The 21,924-nt window shown below is 39.4% G+C and overlaps 2 protein-coding genes across 2 annotated transcripts in view; both read left to right on the top strand.

Moving 5' to 3' along the window:
• The window catches only part of LOC309492652 (butyrophilin subfamily 1 member A1-like), a 255,379-nt gene that overhangs the window by 109,605 nt on the left and 123,850 nt on the right, over nt 1-21,924 (top strand). The gene's annotated exons all lie outside the window — the stretch shown is intronic.
• Nucleotides 3,718-21,924, top strand: part of LOC309492657 (butyrophilin subfamily 1 member A1-like) — a 45,577-nt gene continuing 27,370 nt past the window's right edge. The window contains exons 1-2 of the mRNA XM_082161666.1: nt 3,718-4,146; nt 4,270-4,323. Of these exons, the coding sequence (XP_082017792.1) occupies nt 4,272-4,323 (52 nt within the window). The 5' untranslated portion in view covers nt 3,718-4,146; nt 4,270-4,271. The remainder of the gene's footprint in view (nt 4,147-4,269; nt 4,324-21,924) is intronic.

Raw genomic sequence — 21,924 nt, 5'->3', positions numbered from 1 at the left:
TGTCTGCCACTCTTCTTCCTGACTTTCACAGGAGCAATATCATCAATTGCACTTTTAACTTTTGAGTTAAAAGAATCAAGGAGAAAATCAACAGAGTCAGCAGATATGCTTGGTGTTAAGGATATAGCCTTCATAAATAGTACACTAGTGTTCTCATTTAAGCATCTCTTCTTGACAGACACAGATCTAGCTTCAGTGGCAGGAGAGATCAATATATCAAAGAAAATACAGAAATGATCAGACAGTGCTACATCCTTAATAACAATCGATGAGATGTTTAGACCCTTACTGATAAGTAAATCTAGAGTGTGTCCATGATTGTGTGTGGGTCCATGTACATGCTGAGTCAGCATTTTTAAAACAGTTTTGATTTCTTTTGCCATATTGTTTTCTGCATTATCTATGTGAATGTTAAAATCTCCAGCAAAGGCAAAAAAGTCAAACTCTGAGGTAATTGTTGATAACAGTTCTGTAAATTCCTCAGCAAAGGCTGGAGAGTATTTTGGAGGCCTGTAAATAATGATAAGTAAAATGCGTGGAGCACCTTTTAATACAATACCCAGATATTCGAAAGACGTGTAGTTCCCAAATGATATTTGCTTACATTGACAGATATCTTTAAAAAGAGCAGCTAGACCCCCACCTCTCTTAACAGCTCTGCAGACACTCATAAAAGTAAAGTTAGGAGGGGATGTTTCATTGAGGATTGTTGCACTGCAGCTGTCTTCTAGCCAGGTTTCATTTAGAAGCATAAAATCCAGGTTGTTTGTGGTTATTAAGTCATTGACTAGAAGTGATTTATTTTTAAGTGAGCGGATGTTTAAAATTGCTAACTTAACAGTCTTACTTTTTTTCCCTACATCAATCTTAGTTAGACGTGCAACAGGCACCAGATTAGTTGAGTTTGCTGTACGGCTATTGAAGGCCTTAGACTTTCTATCTTGTAACAGAACAGCAATAGAGAAAGATACAGGCACACTGGGTTCCCGCTTGTTCTGTAAACATATGAGAAAGTTACTGTTATCAAAGCGGGGACCCGACACACATCACTGAGAGCTGGTATCAGTTGTTTTTGGTTGACCTCGAGCAGATGGAGGAGGGTGTGGGCCCTGGCGTTGTGGCAGAGGCCGAAGAGCTCTCACAGAGGCAGGGGGAGGGCGAGCTCGGCCCGCAGGCTTTGGTGGTAGCGGTGCCCGACGTTTTTTGGTTGATATCTGGGGGCTTGCAGCAAAAGAGTGGGATAGTCTGGTTCCAGCATGCACCAGTTCTTCCATTTTCTGTGAGAAGCACAGGAGTGGAGTTGCTGGCGAGAGGGAGAACGTGTCTGGTGAAAGGGGCTCTTGCTCTGGTGTTATAGGAGGCTGTGATATGCTGTCCTGGCTTCCCTGACTGTTTTCCAGGAAGTCGTCCTTGGGTGCTGAATCTTGGAGCAGTTCTGATGTGTCTGTCTGTGATGAGCTCTGTGGGCATGGCTCAGCTGAGATTGTGTCCGTGAGCAGAGGTTATTGTGGCTCAGTGGTGTTATCATTGTCCTTGTGTGATATGTCAACATCATGTCCATTCTGAAGTGAAGTCCTGTGGTCATTCATACTGTGTCCAGGTGTGTGTGTGTCGTTCTGATTGACACACACTGCAGAAGGATGATTGAGGGAGAAGTAGATATTGTCCTTTAACACTCTTGAACCAAGTTTGTTTGGGTGATGGCCATCCCGATGAAATAGTTGTCTCTGACTCCAGAAGAGATTGAAGTTGTCAATGAAGCTCACTCCTTTTATATTGCAGGTTTTTTGCAGCCATGTATTAATCCCAAGCAACCGTGAAAACCTGTTTGTCCCTCTTGCTGGGAGTGGTCCACTGATGAATGTCTGAACTTTCAGTTTTTTAAGTGTTTCAAAAAGTTCATTGAAATCCTTCTTAAGGAGTTCTGACTGCTCTTTATGAATGTCATTCTTCCCCACATGAATGATGAGTCGATTTGCAGTCTTATGTTTCATTAGAATGTTCTGAAGTTCCCTGTTTATATCAGAAGTTGTTGCTTGTGGAAGGCAGCATGTAGTTGTATCCCTGCTGCTAATGTTTCTGATTATGGAGTCCCCCACTATCAGAGTCCTGAGCTCGGCTGCGCTCTGAGCTGAGTGCCGCTGTCTGCTCGACCTTGAGCGCCAGTTAGCATCAGTGTTAGCTACTGGCTGATACAGTCTGTGTTCGATCACATTCATCACGTTTGGGGGTTCCTCATTTACATTCATTAGTACTTCAAATCTGTTCTCAAGATGTATAGGTGTTGGTGGGAGACCAGTGTTTGCAATCTTTGTCAGAGCTGTATCTGGGGTAGAGGATGCTACTGCGGTAATATGTGAGGCTCGTGACAATCTGATGTCTCGAGTGCCTTTGGGTCTCGCTCCCTGTTTGTGCCATCGGTTTGTAAGTCGATCGGCTTGTTTCTCTACCTGTCGAGGAGCACTAGTTTCATGGGACTCACCGGCTATATGCTGAGGGCGTCCATGACGAAGCTCTGTTGTGTGCTCCGTCTGGTTTGGTGGTCCCGTAAATAACTTTGTTTCAAGAACTGCAATCCTTTGTAAAAGTCTGTGGCAGTTAGTGCAGCAAGTAGATTCCAGAAGAGGCATTTTCTCTCTTATCCTTGTAGGCAGTTGTGTTTTCCTTTCCCCGGAATGTAAGCTGGTCGGGTAGAAGAATTCTGCGTTTTTGTAGTAATCCAAACTTTGTCGTTTGAGCACTGTGCTGATTTGCTGAAGTTAAAATTAAGTGATAAAAGGAGCTCAAATTATAAAAGTATAGAAGATAAAATATAAAAGCGATAGAGCAAAGCGCGGAGCAGTAAGCAAGAGCGTCCGAACAGTAGCTGAGCAGGAAGCATCTGCTTCTTTAATTAAATTATTTATTAATTTCTCGTTGTTCAGAGAAAAATACAATATATTTCACTATGATAATTAAAAGGGCAGGCCTTAAGGTAGCCAATGATGTGCTGTTTTTAAGTCACATGACATTTGAATGTCCTTCCAGAACTCTCTTTCCCACCGTCACACTGAAGACTGTTAATGTGCTCAAGAAATTACTCTATTAATCTCATTTCTAAACATCTCTTCTCAAGGGGGATTTTTATGAAGCATCTTTGATAAGTAAATTAGATATTTTTATGCACAAATCAACTTTGTCTAAAGAGGGAGCATCTGAGTGGTTTCCACAGTTGTATCTTGATAGGCTGTAGAAAGTTCTGATGAAATCACGTCCTCATGTTCTGATATCAAAGACACGCGAAGGTCAACTTGTATGAAGTTCAATTGCCTTTGCACTATTTCACATTTATTTATTTTTTATATTTTATATTTTTCACATGATTTGATATATTTTTATTGATTGGTTTGTTAAATACACACACTATATCTGTTTGATTCTTGTATTATGTTTAATACAGTATCTCTTCAGTTTAAACCATAGGCTGTCCACTCAAGAGGACATCTGAAAACCTCTCTGAAAAATTTGTAAAATAAATTAAATAAATTCACATTTTGTTTTCCATGCCCTAAGAGCAATAAAAACACATAGTTATCATAATTCATGCATGAAAGGGTTAATACATTTATTTTCACTAACAATATATTCATAATTATATGATGTATCATCATCATGCATGCTAAACACACAGCTATGTGTTAATGTATTAATGAATGCACGCTGTTGTTAAGAGAGCGTCGTCTCGGTCGTCTTTACTCTTTATCATCGTTATGATCTACAATATCGCCGCACACTGCAGGCTTTCCCCTTGATAGGCTACTTTTTTTTCTACAGTCGATCCATGAGGAAAAAATCCTTGAGATCTATGTGGATTTTCCATTAGCTATTCAATCGCCTCGTAAAAACAGAAAACACACACACAAACACACTTATGAGACTTATGCAGAGGTTTTAATCATATGATGATGACGTTTTCATTGAGGAATCACGTTATGTTTAGAAAGTGAAAGTTAAGAGAAGGATATACAGGATTAAAAGTCAGGTGCACGTTTGATAGATTCAGATTTTCGTCGATTTTCTCCGTTTATTTGGACTCTATTATTGTGTTGAACGCGAAACAGCTCATCTTCACATCACTGTGATTTAACAGACGAGTCTTCTTCTCCGGTGAGTTTCTGTTCCTCGTTGAACACGACAGTCTGATTTATTATATCTCTCACATGATTCGTGCGTTTCTGGAAAAAAATAAAAAAATCCCGTAGTTTTATTCGAGTGTCTGTATTTTCACAGGAATGTTGACTATTATTGTCGCTGTTCTGGTGAATCTCTTCATAGAGACTTCTGGTAAGAACATGTTTAATAATACTAAACTGTATTTCTTATGGCCGCGGGAACTAGCTGACGACAGCTGTTTCATTGGAATTTAAGATGACACGACTTTTAAATAACTTTTTTGTTTTTTAAGAACACCTTTATAAAATGACTCTAAAGATTATTTCGTTTTTATATGTTGTCGAATAGGGTTTTATGACTCTAAAATAAATTAATATATCATAAGGCAATAAGCCGATCTTGTGAGTGACGTGACACTGGTTGCGGACGGTGTTTGGTGTTTTAAGCCCCCAATGGCGCCTTCCAGGCAGCGAGGGGATGGGTAGGTTTAAGGTTGAGGGTAGGATTAGCTGCCTCTAAGGAGCCATTGGGGGCGGACCACCCAGCAAACACATTTACGTTGTGGCACGTTGCATTTCCTCTGTGGCAACGTCGCTGTCTACGTGCTCGCAACATTGTAACAACGTAGAATTTTAAGACGCGACAGGGCTGTAGCAACGTTGTTGCGCGACATTCAGCAACTGAGAGACGACGTTCTGAGAATTTTTTGTTTTTATGCTATTTAGGCCTATAGATATCCCCCATTTAGCATTTTATGTTTTGAGGTTAATTTTTAATTAGTCAGATGTTAGATAATTATATAGTTTTTTTTTTAAATATTGTTTATCCTTATTATTATTTATGGGGCTATCAGTAAATTAGCCTAATTATAATCAACACCTGCAAGTGTACACTTTGAAGAGTAAAAATCACAGAAGGTTACGTTAATTCAACTTTATTAAAACTAACTGCATATATGGTAATCAAATTGCACTTCCAAAAGTCATACATTTGTGAAAAAAGAAAAAAAACTAAATAAATGAATATACACATTTATTTTAAGTATAATAAATAAAACATAAAAAGCAAAGATCAGAACATTTAATGAACAAAACCGGTTCTGTACATGGCAGACAGTAGCCGAAAGCCGGACGATAATGTTCGGTAACGTTAAACGGAATCAGTCCAGGAAACATCCACACATCCAGAGGAGCGAATTAGACTAAATAGCAGACAAATGAAATGAAAAACTAAACAGTGCAAGCGAAGCTACATTAGTCACATTAGAAAATGAAGTTGTAGGTTGTGTTTGAATAATTACGTATCTTATTTAGCTGAGGTAAATTGAACGCAATTCTCAAGTATCCTTGCTTGATGAAGAATGAGAGACGGCCCAATGGTCAGCTGAAATTTAAAAGGCTGATTTTCGCTCTTCAGGGCAGTGACGAGTACATATGTTGTCCAGTGGTTGTCCAGACACCCTCGGCACAACCTTAAGCAATGGCCCTGAACGGTGGTTTAATGCCAACATTGTGACAACGCTGTAACAACCTTCACCAAACAACATATTTATAGCAACCTTTTGGCCATGTTGATAAAACGTTGTTAGAAGGTTGGCTACGTTGTGCCAACGTTCTGTGTTTGCTGGGCAGCATCTCAGAACTGATTTGACACTCATTTAATGCATGTGAAAAAACTAAATATAGATGTATTGATTAAAGTATTCATCGGCATTAGGGGCTGTTCACACAGAACGTCAACCATTCCACTCTGCTACTTTTCCATTGTTGTTCAGTGTGAACGCAGTAGCCATGTTTAACTGTTGCCTTTAGGTTAACTGTAACCTTGCGTTCTCCTCCCGTTCCACTGCCCACGTTTGGCGTCTTGCGTCTTGCGTTTTTCGCTTTGAAAGATTATGCTCTCTGTGTGAACCGGCACTCCTGAGTGAGTATCATAAGGTAATATGCAGATTTGTGTGCTGTGCTTTTTAAAATGTATCATGAGTTCTGAGCGTTCTCACAACTCTGTACTCATTCATTTGTATGTTCATCTTTTTGTTTGGGCGGTTTAAAAACCTCTACCATAGCACCGCCCCGCCCCCAGCACCCCCTGATAAAATATGTTCCCGCGGCTATGGTGCCTTAAGCTTGTCAAGGCACTTTACACTATAAAATAGACATACTTTTGCACAAATTGAGTGTGGTTTTAGGAACCCCTGCAATAAGTGCGTTGTAATAGTCAATGTGTTAAAAAACAAAAGTATTGAAAAGCCTTTCAATCACAGGAAAAAAATTTAAAATAGGGCAAAGTAGCAATATTTCTTAAAAAAAAAATATATATATATATAATTCTTAACAGTATGGGTCAAAAGACAAACTCAAATTAAATATAACTTCATTTAAAAAATTTTTTAAAAAATTGTTTGGAACAGAGCAATCTACATTTAGCATTAGTGATCCAGCTTTACAGAGCTGATGAGGAGAGACAATAAGCAAAACACTATTAAGGCTCATCCATGTTTATATCTCAGAAAAACAATGTGAGCAAAAAGAAATATCCACATTTTGACCAGGATTGGAGTGGATATAAATCTGAGTCTCATCTGCACAGAAGTGATCATTACGCCTGAGTGTTCTTAAGAGCAATCCAGGAGGATATATATATATATATAAATTATAAAAAATTAAGGGGCTTAAAACCGAACCCTGAGGGACGCCAGTCAATCTCAGACCTGAAACCACTCATAAAAACAAACTGGTAGCGGTCAGAGAGATAAGATATAAACCAGGTTAAAACAGTCTCAGAAACACCAATGACAGTTTCAAGATGGTTGAGTAAGAGGTCGTGATTGACAGGTTTGGATTTCATTCAGTTTTATGGCATATATTCCAAACACACCATTCCTGATAGATCAACAAATGTTGATATTTATGGAGTAGGCCTAAATCATATATGTGAACTCTTTCAATTGGATATTATGGCACTGGGTTACAATGCTTAGACATGGATGGTTATTAGGTCAATGTGACACCAACCAAGCTAACTCATTTTAGTTCTAAGAACGTTTTCCAAACATTCTGTTTTGGTTGTGGAAACGTTAAAGTGTCCAGTTTTCTTAATGTTAGAGGAGCGTTTTCTAAAAGTAAAGTATGATGTTCTTGAAACATTCTTTCAACTTACTTTTTATCAACAACTCAACATTCTAGGAATGTTGATTTGTAACATTCCAAGAACATTAAAACATCCCGCTTCCTTAATGTTAATAGAATGTCATTAGTTTAGTTAGTGTGATGTTCCTGAAACATTCTTTCAAACATTCGAACACCTGCTGTTAACACGCAAAATCACAGAAGGAAACAGAAATAACAAGAACTGAACCTACAACTGACCTCCCACCACTGCCTTAGATGAAATCATCTGAAGATAAAATAAGACATTAAATCTCTCAAGATCTCAGCAGAGGAGGATTAAACAACTCCACAAACAGCATTACCAGCTTCACTTATTACTAACCAGATTTACTTTATTTCTCTCATACGTCTACAGAAGTTCTTACAGAGAAATAATAGAGGATTAGTTGTTGATGTTTTATTGAAAATGTTTCGTTTGGAGTCGCCATTATGGTGATCAGCGTTTGCTTTTGGCTCTTGACCCTGTATATTTGTTTGATTATTTATCTTTCAACAATTGCAAATGTTTTCACAAAATTCATTGATGCATTGACATTCTGCATCGATGAAAGAGATTGTGAAAAGGCAGATCAACATTTTAATGGCCATCAAATTAGTACATTAGAGTAATTTAAACAACTGCTTTTTCTGTAGTTTCAAAACTGAAATAATTACGGGATTAGAAGCATTTTGGACACACTTAGACAAACACTCATTATACAAACCTCATCAATGGTGATAATTAAAAATAAATAGTAAAAGAATTCAGCTGCATAATTTATTCATGTCGCAATGCATGCTGGGAGCCATGAAGGAGGCATTTCACCATTGTTGCATTTCATATGTCGATTGTTGATGTCTGTGAGTGTATAAATAACACAGTCGTTAATAACTTCCTGCACATGTTTTCATTTTGCAGAAAATCTGATTTTCACAATAACATCACATCAGTAGAACAATTTTTAATTAATTAAAAACAAAACACACTTCTGATCAGTGATTAGACTTCAGATGTGATCAATGAGTTAGGCCACTTCATGATGATTTCACTATTAATTAACAGTCAACATCATCAGATGTTATTGTGCTCTTCTGACACAATAAATGTGTTTTCTAAACACACTCATACTGCCGCTACAGGACACACTGATCACCACAGCGGTGACTTCACATGTTCCTCTTTCCTTCAGTGATTTTACTCATGGACATCAGGTGGCATCACTAATGGTCACTTTCAGCGTGTGAGGTTACATTTACACAACAACAGTGAGGGTGTGCTTACAATGTACTAAAAATGGTAAAAATAGAATAACATTTCTGTTATTCGCGTACAGACGAATATGTTGTCAAAACGATCCCTGTTCACACAGATCTGTGTAAACTACTAAAAACGCTGCATTATTCATGCCAAGCCAGTAGATGGACATTATGGGGTTCCATTTGTGCCAAAAAAGAGTCGACTGCTTTGTGCTTTGTACTATACATTTGTCCTTGACAACAGTCATTACCTAGTTGTTCAGATAAATTAGTATATGTTGATATGTATGTTGTCTGTTTATGTCATCTTGCTCTGTCGTCTGGTTCCGTCATCTATCTAACTGTCGTCTTGGTCTGTCATCTTAACTGTCGTCTCTTTCTGTCATTTGGTTCTGTCGCCTTAACTGAACTGTCGTCTTGTTCTGTCATCTGGTTCTGTAGTCTTAACTGTCGTCTCTTTCTGTCATTTGGTTCTGTCGTCTTTACTGAACTGTCGTCTTGTTCTTTCATCTCTTTCTGTCCTCTTTACTTAAACTAATAAAGTTACAGTTAAGTAATGACAGAACAAGACGACAATTCAGTAAAGACGACAGAACCAAATGACAGAAAGAGACGACAGTTGAAATGACAGAACAAGACGACAGAGCAAGATGACATAAACAGAGAACATACATATCAACATATACTAATTTATCTGAACAACTAGGCAATGACTGTTGTCAAGGACAAATGTATAGTACAAAGCACAAAGCAGTCGACTCTTTTTTGGCACAAATGGAACCCCATAAGTCTTATTTATTTTATTTTTTCACAAAAAACATAGGCTACAGATTTAGAATCACTGTGACTAGTAAATATAGCACATAAATATCAGTGTATCAGTGAACGGAAGTGAACGCTGGCGTGTCTTGCTGCCGCTGCTTACCGGACTATGACGTTTGTTTGAATTATTACTAGATCTAATGTTAAGTTAATTCTTAAACCTGTTATACCTCTACCGCTGTGGTATTTGCTGTCTATGTTTGGGAATATTCTCCGCTTACCCTGCTGCTGATTGCTTCCACGTCAACTATAAACGCCGCCGGTCTACTGCCTGCTGTCGGAGCCTTCTGACGATCCTGCAGCATCACCGAGGCGGCAATATGTGGATGTTTAAAATGCTACTCTGGATTATCCTGCTTGTCACCATCGCAACAGCCATTCCACGACTGTCTTACTCGGCTGCGGAACTTCACCAGCTTCGATTACGTTCCGTGGCCTCTTTCTGTCTCTTCAGCCATCGTGACATTCTCCGCCGACCAAAATACATCCACTGTGGATCCCGCAGGAACATCTCGTACAATAACTCTAATTCCATCAGCTCTTATTGGTCTATTGGTCCCCGCAAACCCCACAGGATAGAGAGAATGGTTGACCATAGTGTTCTAGCTTCTATGCTACCTGACCCCGCTGTTCCATCTAAAGAATTCAAATTTTCACTTTTTAATATCCGATCTTTATCCAATAAAGCGCTTTTAATCGCGGACATCATCGTGGATTCAAAACTCGACTTTTTGTGTCTTACTGAGACTTGGCAACAACCCGAGGATTATTTCCACCTCAACCATGCTTTGCCTCCGGGGTTTGTTTACACCTGCAAACCACGCCTCTCTGGAAGAGGTGGTGGTCTCGCTCTAATCTATCGTGAGAAACTTAAAGTCTCGCCAGTCTCAGTCACAAAGCCGTCCTCGTTTGAAATCCTGACTGTTCAACTTAATGGTCGTACTCCAACCCTTATTGTGTCTATTTACCGTCCTCCTGGACCCTCTGCAGTTTTTATTAGCGAACTTACAGCCATTTTATCTGATTTATGTGCATTGTGTCCCAATGTCATTTTAATGGCTGACTTTAATATTCATTGTGATAAACAAACTGACACAAGTACTAAAGATTTAATTTCTGTTTTAGATAGTTTCGGCCTTACTCAGTACATTAATTTCCCAACTCATAATAAAGGCCATGTTTTAGATTTAGTCTGTTGCCTAGGAGTGACACCATGCAATTTTAATTCCACAGAGCTTCCCATCTCAGACCATAAAATTGTTTTCTTTGATATTATTCTGCCACTCCCAAATTTAAACTTGAAGCGCTCAATATCATTCCGCAATATTAAAAACATTAACCCAGATGATCTTAATAGATTAGTTAATACCTCTGTTTGTCCCACACCCTCTTCACTTTGTACTGCTAACCTGGTGGATCATTGCAATGACTGTTTATCTCATTCACTAAATTCCTTAGCTCCCCTGAAAATTTACTAGTCTCATTTACTAGGTCTTCTCCATGGTACACCCCTGAACTCCGACATATGGAAATGATGGGTCGACGACTTGAGAGACAATCAAATAAAACTGGTCTAATCGTTCATCAACAAATGTATACTGATTATCTTCTTTCATATAAAAGTGCATTGACTGCTGCTAAATCCTCTTTTTACTCTGACATTATCAGTACCAATGAAAATAACACACAGACTTTATTTTTTACTATCAATAATCTACTTAAACCTGTAGACACTGCTAATCACCTCAACTCCACAGCTCAGTGCAACACATTTTTGGATTTTTTTAATACAAAAATTACTAATATTAACCTTCAGTTGAATTCTTCTGCCTCTGCATTCAGCTGCCCACCCTTGAGTACCACATTGGTTCCACCACTCTCCATTCTATCAACTTTCCAGCCTCCATCAGCCGAAGAAATTACTATACTCATCAATAAGTCCAAGAATTCTTCCTGTCTGCTTGATCCCATCCCTACCGCCTTGGTCAAAACCTGTCTCCCCTCTATCTTACCGATCATAACATCTATAATCAACTCCTCTCTACTTACTTCCACTGTTCCTACATCTCTCAAAACTGCTTCTATTACCCCGATTCTGAAGAAACCTGGTTTGGATCCTAATGACCCAAATAACTATCGCCCCATCTCCAATCTCCCATTCATCACCAAACTTTTGGATCGGACTATAGCGACCCAACTTCAAGTCCACTTGCACAGCAATAACCTCTACGAACCTTTTCAGTCTGGTTTTCGCCACAACCACAGCACTGATAAAAATCACAAATGACCTTCTACTTGCAGCTGACAATGGTCTTTTATCCATCTTAATTCTTCTCGATCTCACTGCAGCCTTTGTCACCATCTCTCATTTATTGGAACGTCTGACTGCTATTGGGATCGCTCACAATGCACTAGCCTGGTTCAGGTCATATCTATATAATAGAAAACAGTTCATTCAGGTGAAGAATGTCACATCAAAATCTACAACAGTCACCTATGGTGTTCCTCAGGGCTCAGTGCTGAGACCACTGCTTTTTATCATCTATATACTACCTCATACTATATACTACCTCATACTAACTACATTATCCGTTCCTTTGGGATTAATTTTCATTGCTACGCTGACGATACACAACTATATCTCGCTACAAAACCTAACACCTCTCTTCCCCCCTCCGTTCTCACCTCTTGTCTGCGAGCTATTAGCAACTGGATGTCAATCAATCTTCTCAAACTCAATGGAAATAAAAGTGAGGTTCTCCTCATTGGTTCAAAGGCCACACTCTCCAAAAGTCAACCGTTTACTATGTCAGTTGATGGTTCTCCGATTCCCACCTCCTACCAAGTCAAAAGTCTCGGTGTCATTCTAGACAGTACACTTTCCTTTGGCCCTCACATCAGCCATATCACTCGGACTTCTTACTTTCACCTCCGCAACATCTCAAGACGCCGCCCTTCCCTCTCCCAACACAATACACAGGTCCTTGTTCATGCCTTGATAACATCTCGCATCGACTACTGCAACGCCCTCTTCACTGACTCCACAAGTAAACTTCTCCATCGCCTCCAGTCTATTCAGAACTCGGCAGCTCGGATTATTACCTGCACCAGATCAACTGATCACATCACATCACTTCTTACTCAGCTTCACTGGCTTCCTGTTACTCACCGGATTAATTATAAAATTCTTCTGCTTACCTTCAAAGTCCTCCATGACCTTGCCCCCTCATACCTCTCAGACCTGCTTCTTCCCTATAATCCTCCTCGAACACTTCGTTCCTCTACGGCATAGGCGGAAATCACGGGGGGGTCGGGGGGGTCGGGGGGGTCAGGGGGGTCAGGACCCCCCCTATCTGAGGGTTGTCCCCTCCTAAAAATATAATTAAAATATGTGTATTGTAAATAATATAATGATATATACTTAAAATAATTGTTTAAGTAGTAAAACAATAAAAATGCAAACGGGCAACAACAACAAAACGTTTTAACATTTTGAGTCCCCCTCCCTTGCCTCACAGTGCTTTGGTCCACTGCCTGCTCCCCTTTTACCTCATCACAAACATAGTGGGAGAGAACAAGGTTTTTCAGTTGTGAAACTCCAGTAAGTCAAGGCTATTTTATTCACTTTAAACCTCGGATGAAGTGATTATTTTTTCTTTAATACAGATTATGCTACATCATTAATAAATCATGACAATTTTTTTATGATAACCAATGTACTTTTGTCACCGATGTAGTCCGCCTCGCTATGTTGGCGATTATAACCTTTTTTTATACAGTCTATGCGTTTACCGCGATTGTTTAAAACCGTTCCCTCACACACACCCATAAAGTGTACGCATACACTATGTGTAACGTTAGTCTTGTAGATTAACTGTTAGACAAGTGCGGGTGCGCATTTAGATTTTCACGCTTTCACTGTGTGATTTAGTCAGTTTATATCATTTAATATAGTTAATCTAATATAATATCACACAAAGAGTGCAGTTTTTCTCTAGATATTAACATGATAATAAATGTGATTTAATAAATGAAAAGTTTACTTTTAGATTAGATTAGATTAGATTAGATTCAACTTTATTGTCATTACACAAGTACAGGTACAAGGCAACGAAATGCAGTTTAGGTCTAACCAGAAGTGCAATAGCAGCAAGTGCAGGATATACAGTGGTTCCATAAGTGCAGAACATGGATATGTACTGAATAAATATAGAGTTGAATACTATTATAAACAAAAATTTACAGATAGATTTGTCCTATGAATATAATATACAGATAACTATTACTGTGAACAGAATTTACAGCTAGATATGTACTGAATATAATATACAGATGGCTATTACTATAAACAGAATTTTTACAGATAGATATGTACTGAATATAATATACAGATGACTGTTACTATAAACAGAATTTTACAGATAGATATGTACTATGAATATATATACAGATGGCTGTTACTATAAACAGAATGTGAGCATAATATACAGATGGCTATTACTATAAACAGAATTTTACAGATAGATATGTACTATGAATATATATACAGATGGGTGTTACTATAAACAGAATGTGAGCATAATATACAGATGGCTATTACTATAAACAGAATTTTACAAATAGATATATGTATAAGTTAGGCTAAAATGAGCAGTATAACAATGGATTTAAAGTAGTGCAAATAAAGTTTGGACAGAAGCTATCCGAGTGAAAGTGCAGTGGAAGTAATTGCATATTACAGTTAAAGTACGGTATTGCAAATGTATATGTAAACAGTCGGTACTTTAAATAAACAGTCGGCAGTGCAAATTGAGCATATTCCAGTCAAGGTAGTAGTGCAAGATGCATATGTAAACAGTTGTTTCTATAATAACAGTCAGCAGTGCAAATGAACATTATAGTATTGCAAATAACAAAATGGAGGCAGGTGTGAGGAGGGAGAGGAGAGTCAGTCAGTATATGAGGGGAGTGGGATCAATGAGGGTTAGAGTTTAATAAAGAGACAGCTCTGGGGAAAAAAACTGTTCTTTAGTCTGCTGGTCCTGGTCCGTAGGCACCTGAAACGCCTGCCGGAGGGCAGGAGAGAAAACAGTCTGTGGGCTGGGTGAGAGGAGTCCTTAAGGATGCTGCGAGCTCGATGCAGACAGCGTTTCCTCTGGATGTGCTCGATGGCAGGTAGTGGAGTCCCAGTGATGCGCTGGGCGGTTTTCACCACCCGCTGCAGTGCCTTGCGCTCTGCAACAGAACAGCTCCCATACCACACTGTAGCACAGTTGGTCAGGATGCTTTCTATTGCACAGCAATAGAAGTTCACCAGGATAGTGGAGGAAAGCTGATTCTTCCTCAGTGTCCTCAGGAAGAAAAGGCGCTGGTGAGCCTTCTTGACCAGGCTGGAGGTGTTGGTTGTCCAGGTCATGTCCGCCGAGATGTGGGTCCCCAGGAACTTGAAACTGGAGACACGCTCAACAGCCATTCTATTGATGTGGATGGTGTCGTGTGTGCCTCTTGACACTTTCCTGAAGTCCACGATGAGCTCCTTCGTTTTGGTGGTGTTGAGGAGCTGGTTATTTTCAGTGCACCATGTGGCCAGGTGCTTGATCTCCTCCCTATAGGCAGTCTCATCGTTGTTGCTGATGAGACCAATCACCGTAGTGTCGTCCGCAAACTTGACGATGGAATTAGATCCGTACACAGGCTTGCAGTCGGAGGTGAAGAGGGAGTAGAGAAACGGGCTTAGCACACAGCCCTGTGGTACACCAGTGTTGAGTGTGATGGACGTGGAGCAGTTGGAGCCTGATCGAACATTCTGGGGTCTGTTGGTCAAAAAGTCCAAAATCCAGTTGCACATGGAGGTGTTAATGCCCAGGTCTCCAAGTTTGGCTATTAACTTAGTTGGGATGACAGTGTTGAATGCTGAGCTGAAGTCAACAAACAGCATGCGTGCATAAGTGTTCTTATTGTCCAGATGTGTGAGCACAGAGTGCAGTGCCATGGAAACTGCATCCTCTGTGCTCCTATTGCTACGGTAGGCAAACTGGTGTGAGTCCAATGTGGATGGAAGAGAGTCTTTTAGGTGTGCCAGGACCAGCCGCTCAAAGCACTTCATTACGATGGGTGTGAGTGCTACAGGGCGGTAGTCGTTAAGGCACTTCGGGCTGGAGTGTTTTGGCACTGGCACAATGGAAGTGCATTTAAAGCATGTTGGTACAGCTGCTTGGGCAAGAGACAGGTTGAAAATGTCTGTAAAAACCCCAGTGAGCTGCTCCGCACATGCCCTGAGTACGCGTCCAGGGATGTTGTCTGGTCCAGCAGCCTTGTGCGCGCTGATCCTGCTCAGTGCATTGCAGACATCTGTGGAGGAGAGTGTGATCGGCGGGTGGTCAGCTGAGGATTTGAGCTTGGTGGCAGTTTCTCTGTTGTCTCTTTCAAAGCGAGCATAAAAGTCATTTAGCTCGTTCAGGAAGTTGACATCAGTGGCTGCGGGGGTGGAGTGAGAGGGTTTGTAGTCACTGATGGCCTGAATGCCCTGCCACATGCGCCGAGGGTCAGCGTTGGAAAAGTGTCCCTCTATCTTAAGCTTGTAGCAGTGCTTGGCCTCTTTGATGCCCCTTTTCAGATTTGCTCTGGATGTGCTATAGGCTTGTGCATCTCCTGATCTGAAGGCAGTGTTGCGTGTCTTCAATAGGAGTCGCACTTCCCTGTTCATCCATGGCTTCTGATTTGGGTATGTGGTGATCTGCTTCTGGGTTGTAACACTGTCAATGGTGGTATTGATATAATCCAGTACAGAGGAGGTGTAGCAGTCAATGTCCGTGTGAGAGCCACTGGTGGCTTGAGAAGCAAACATACTCCAGTCCAGTGGCGTAGCAGCCATTATAAAAGTGGGGGGGACAAAAGCTGTATGGTGGTGTGACCCAAAGGTGATGTTCATAATAATACATTCTAGATAGAATAGTAATTGGCATTTTAAAGCACCCTAGTGGCAATTTTGGGAAAATGCCATGATAGCTTACAGCAACCTATTTTTGTGAAATCATACTCAAAATAAAAAAAATACTGCAGGACTTCGGACTTTAAGCCCACTGTGGACATCTATACTTTATTTTTATGAAATAAAGATATTTTATTATATTTACAATATTTCAGTTACACAACACTTGAACAATAACTTTTATCATACTTCTTAACAGTTGGACAAAAAAAAAAAAAGTGTTCAATGAGTATACAGATTACATCTACAGTAATTTTTTACTTTTTTATAAAAATATATCAATAAAACCTAAATCAATGTATTTACAAGGTTTTAATATTATCAAAATCGAAGTGAGATTTTTAATCAAAACTTCCAAACTGAATTTTTCGGCTTTCCTTGCAGGCCACAAATTGTTGAGCAATTTTTTTTCTCGCTAATTGATCAAGTTTTTCCTTGTGTATATGACACACAGCAACACTATTCAGCCGTGTTTGTGTCATGGTACTACGAAGCCATGTTTTTAGCCTCCTGAGACCACTGAAACTTCTCTCAGCTTCTGCTGAGGACACGGGAGTGACAAGAAGCAGTCTGACAAGTGTTTCCACCTGATCAAAAAGACTACGGACTTCTGGACACATCCCCTGAAGGATGCTTGCTGCTTCACTGCTGGACTGCATATTATGCTTTGATCTGAACATTGCCAATTGTGTGTTAAGGGATATTTTGTCCAGTTCTGGGTACATTTGTTCCACATTATCATCAACCACCCCCTGTTAAGAGGATGTTTTCCAGATTCCTTAGCATCAGCATCCCTTCCTGCTCAAAACGTTCTCTGAACTGCATATCCACAACATCAAGCACTTTGTAAAACTCTGTTTTGTAATATTCAGATGGAGATGAATGTACATGTGCACAAGCCTGACCAGTTAGACGTTGAGGAGGATTACGAGTACGGGGCAGTGCAATTGGAGAGAGATCAAGGATTTGGCACATTTCTGATGCTTTGGTGTAGAAAATGTGAAACCTTTCTGAATTTCTTTTATTTGCAACAGCATCCCTCACATAAGCAACAGCAGAAAGCATACCATTGATGGTCTGTGTTCGACTTTGGAGAGATGTGTTGAGATTCTCCAATTCTTCTATAACCTCTAAGGCAAGCAGAAGACCAAGAACTACATTTCCCTGCTGGAATCTGTCATGTAGTCCATTTGCCCTGTTAGCCGTGTCTGAGCTGCCCGCTGCCATTTCATTCAGAGCAACCATTACAGACTCATACTGATTCAGCACTGCATGGATAGCACTGGAGCGAACTGTCCATCTTGTGGGACAAAGGGGCCTTATAGTTTGAAAGGACCCTTGAACAGATTTTGCAACTTCCTTGAACAAAGATTTAAATTTACCTGACTGCCCAAACAAAATTCCTAACTCATGAACCCACTGTAAAGCACTGTGGACAACACGTGAGGCAGTACAAGCATGCTGTGTAATGAGATTTACACAATGGGCACCACAGTGGATGTATGGGGCAAGAGGTTGTTCCTTTTTAATGATGGCCTGTGCTCCAGAATGCCTGCCAGCCATATTTGCTGCACCATCATATGCCTGCCCTCGTAATCCAGAAATGGGCAAATTTAAACGAACCAACACATCTTTCACAACCTTTGCAAGATTCTCTCCTGTCCCCACAGATACCTCATAAAGGCCAATAAACTCTTCATGAATCATCAAATCGCTATCTACATATCGGAGACAAATTGCTTCTTGCTCTTTGCCTGAAACATCTTGCGTTCCGTCCATCATTACAGAAAACTGCAACTGAGGGAGTGATCTTATATTGTCTGCGATATCTCTGATGATAGAACTGCTCAACAAACTAAGGAGCTCATTCTGAATTTGAGCAGAAGTGTAGTCCTTTCTGCCTGACAACCACTTTCTGAGACACAGATCTTCTTCTGCCTTGTATTTCAGCACCTGATGAAGATTTCCCTCACTATCATCATGCCCTCTTAGGGCCAAGCCCTGCCTTGCCAACAGTTGCACAGCACCAATGATTTTTAACAGATTTGCTCTCGCTTCCTCTTGTTGTGATGCCTGAACACTACACAGCTGTGCCTTAACTGATCTGTCTTCATATACACATGTTGTTACTGCTGTCTTGTGACAATCTGATTTTTCATGTGAACTGAATCGTTCAAGAGCTTTCTTCCAATTCTTGAAACCAGTTGAAACAAATGCTGGTTCTGTATTTTTCGCAAGGGAAGATACTTGTGTTTTAAAAGCTTTGCTACAATAAAAACACAAAACACCTTCAACATTTGGATCGAAATGGAGCCATTTAAATTTGCTGTACCACTGTGTCTGAAATGAAAGGGTACGGTCTGACAGTGTTTGCTTTATGATAAGTTTGGGATCAGGATGGTTTGGTTTTGTTGCTGAGAAATGTTGGTCTGAGTCTGCAGATTCTTCCCTGTTCATCAAATCAGTTCTCTCTTCTCTTCGGTTTTCACATGGTTCCTCACTTTTTCCCTCATCTCCCTCTCTCTCTTCCTCTCTTTCCTTCCCTTCCTCACACATGACTTACACTTCCTCACAAACATCCTAAAAAACAATATAAACAGCATATATCACTCATTTATTGACTCATTTGCCATTTCCACTGTTAAACACAACTTAAAGTTTTTCATTTAGATTTATATTTAGCAACCCTTTTTAGCCTAATACAGTACTTAACACTATTGGAACATAAATAAAATTTCATAAAACAAATTTTATTTAACAGTTTGAACATAAAATAAAATAAATTATATTTTGTTTTATGGAATTAAATTGATTTAAGGAATTAAATGTATGTGTAATTCCTTAAAATAGTGGCAAGTAGTCCCAATTAAGAAAACACTGCCTTAAAATTGTCAATCCTCTTTTTTTATACAAATGTCACCTGTACACATTCTGGAGTGGTCGAGCAACTGTCCACCCCTCTCTCTGCCAGTGACGTCACAGCCTGCCTTTCCTACAGACCAGTTAGGACATAGATAGCAGTAATAAATTAAAAGACTAAAATTTGTAAATAATGTGATAAAATAAAGAAATAATTTGACACAAAAATATTGATTTAAAAAGGAGTTTATTCATTTAAAAACGATTGTATTGCTTCCGCTAAAGAAAATAGTCCGTTCCGCGTCCATAGCAACGCTCTGTTTTTCACGGTGTGTTATACTTCGCAGCGGTCTGTTATCAAGAAATAACAGACTGCATTCTACATTGGAATTCAGCCAAGCCATGTAATAAGTCTAATTTAACAGACACTTTTATCCAAAGCGACAAGTAGGAGAGCATTTAACACACACTCGGCACAATCCGGCGCGACGTGACGAGGTCCATACGGGTTCTGTTGTCTCACGTCTTACAGCGTTACAGTTGGTTAAATCATAACAAGGAAACTTTACGCGTGATTCATGTCATCGCGACATACTGTAATACATTATACTTACAGTGTGTGTTTGAAAAAAGGATGTAATCATCCTCTGCTTTTTTCTGGGGTGCATTTTACCCCAGACGGCCAAACAGTCAAGTCAAGTCAAGTCAAGTTTATTTGTATAGCGCTTTTCACAATACAGATTGCATCAAAGCAGCTTCACAGTATTAAATTAAAATAATACAACAAAGTTTGTTTCAAGAGGAATTTATTGATTGATAAAATTAAATTAAATATCCCCAAAATATCCCCAACTGAGCAAGCCAAAGGCAACAGTGGCAAGGAACCGAAAAACTCCATCAAGTGACCTAATGGTGTCCTAACAGTAAAGTGTCTAAACGAACGAAAATTCTCAAGAGCAACGAGATTTGAAGCTCATGGCAGACACACCCAAGAGATGATTCGCGCTGTGATTGGCTGAATGTTTGTTCACTCAAGTCTAAGTAACAAATCAGAGAACACGGGCGGAAATAATATTGGCGCTGGGTCAAAAAAAATGCGGGGGACAGAATCACCTGTTTCTAAAAGTGCGGGGGACGTGTCCCCCCCGTCCCCCCCGGTTGCTACGCCCCTGCTCCAGTCTGTGTGTAGAAACCTTTCCTGGAGTGAGGAATCTGCCCCCACAGGCCACACCTTGATGGTCTTCACTGATGGCTTCACGCGATTGATGAGAGGTGCATATTTGGGGGTGAGGAACAAAGAAAGGTGATTTTAGACACCATATTGCCTGTTTTAACTCTATTTCGCCAACGAAAATAGTTGAAAACTAAGCCATAGCACTGTATTTGCGTCTCTGAGAAACACACGAGGTATTTCCTTACTGAATTATGAATCAGCTTTTTGAACGAATCAGTTGAATCTCAATGACTCACTCATTAACAATGAATTACTGCCACCTACTGGCGGTTTAAATTTCACATTTAAATTATCTTTTCATGTTTTAAATCATTTTATATATCAATATTCAACGTTTTATGTTTTAAACAAAACATTATGTCTGTGTAAAAGCATCTAAATGCCATTTCAAATGCAGCTTCTGTGTTTCCTCTCCATTGCAAAGATTTTGTTGATACTTATTTAATTTGATTGGTAACAGCCCTATTGTATCTTATTATTGTAATTAAATTTAATTAAATGTATGAAATTGACACAAAAGATGATGCATGCATATAATTAGGTTTAAAAATACATTTATAAAGGTAAAAATGCCAATGAAGGTAAAAATCTATTGAAACTTATTGGAAAAATGATTTCTGTCACTGCTGTGAACTGACCGCCACACAGAATATGAAGAATATCAAAAACTTTAGGAGTCGGCTGTCCACGGCAGTCCTAAACATGCCAAGTTACCAGCACAATAACACACTCAGCAAAATATTGTCTAATTATCATTATCGATAAAATCCCTGAAAATATAGAGATAATTTTTTGTCAATTTCGCACAGCAATGAAGAATATTTTGGTCAATTTAGTCAGCTTTTTCAATGAACCATAGAGAAACTTTGAGAAGAAGGATAATGGCACAGTCTCCATGCTAGCTACACTAATAATAGTAGTAAGGCTTTCCTCTGTGTACACATATCCATAGAAAGTACAATTTTGCCTGTATTATTGGTGTCCCCTTCAAAAATTGCTCTTGAGGAAAGTTATGTTAATTGTCCCCCCCAACATTTAGATGAAATTTACGCCCCTGCTCTACGGCTGAAATTTTAACTGTACCTACATTCAGACTTAGCACCATGGGGGCTAGAGCGTACAGCCGCTCTGCCCCACATCTCTGGAATTCACTCCCACTTCACATTCGCCAATTGGACTCTCTCCAACAATTCAAATCACAACTTAAAACTTATCTGTTTAGATTAGCTTATCCTACATACATTGATTTTATCATTCCAATTCAACTTCCTGGACATTGTGGTTTTTAGCATCAATATCGTACTTATTAATTTGATTTTACTATTGATATTATTGTTGGGCTTGTATTAATGTCTTGTTTATTTTATTTTATTTTATTTTCTGTAAGGTGTCCTTGGGTGTCTTGAAAGGCGCCAACAAATAAAATGTATTATTATTATTATTATTATAAATACAGTATA

The sequence above is a fragment of the Leuciscus leuciscus genome (assembly GCF_965113295.1).
Source record: "Leuciscus leuciscus genome assembly, chromosome: 2".
NCBI lineage: Eukaryota > Metazoa > Chordata > Actinopteri > Cypriniformes > Leuciscidae > Leuciscus > Leuciscus leuciscus.
This window is presented reverse-complemented; position numbering and strand designations above follow the sequence as displayed.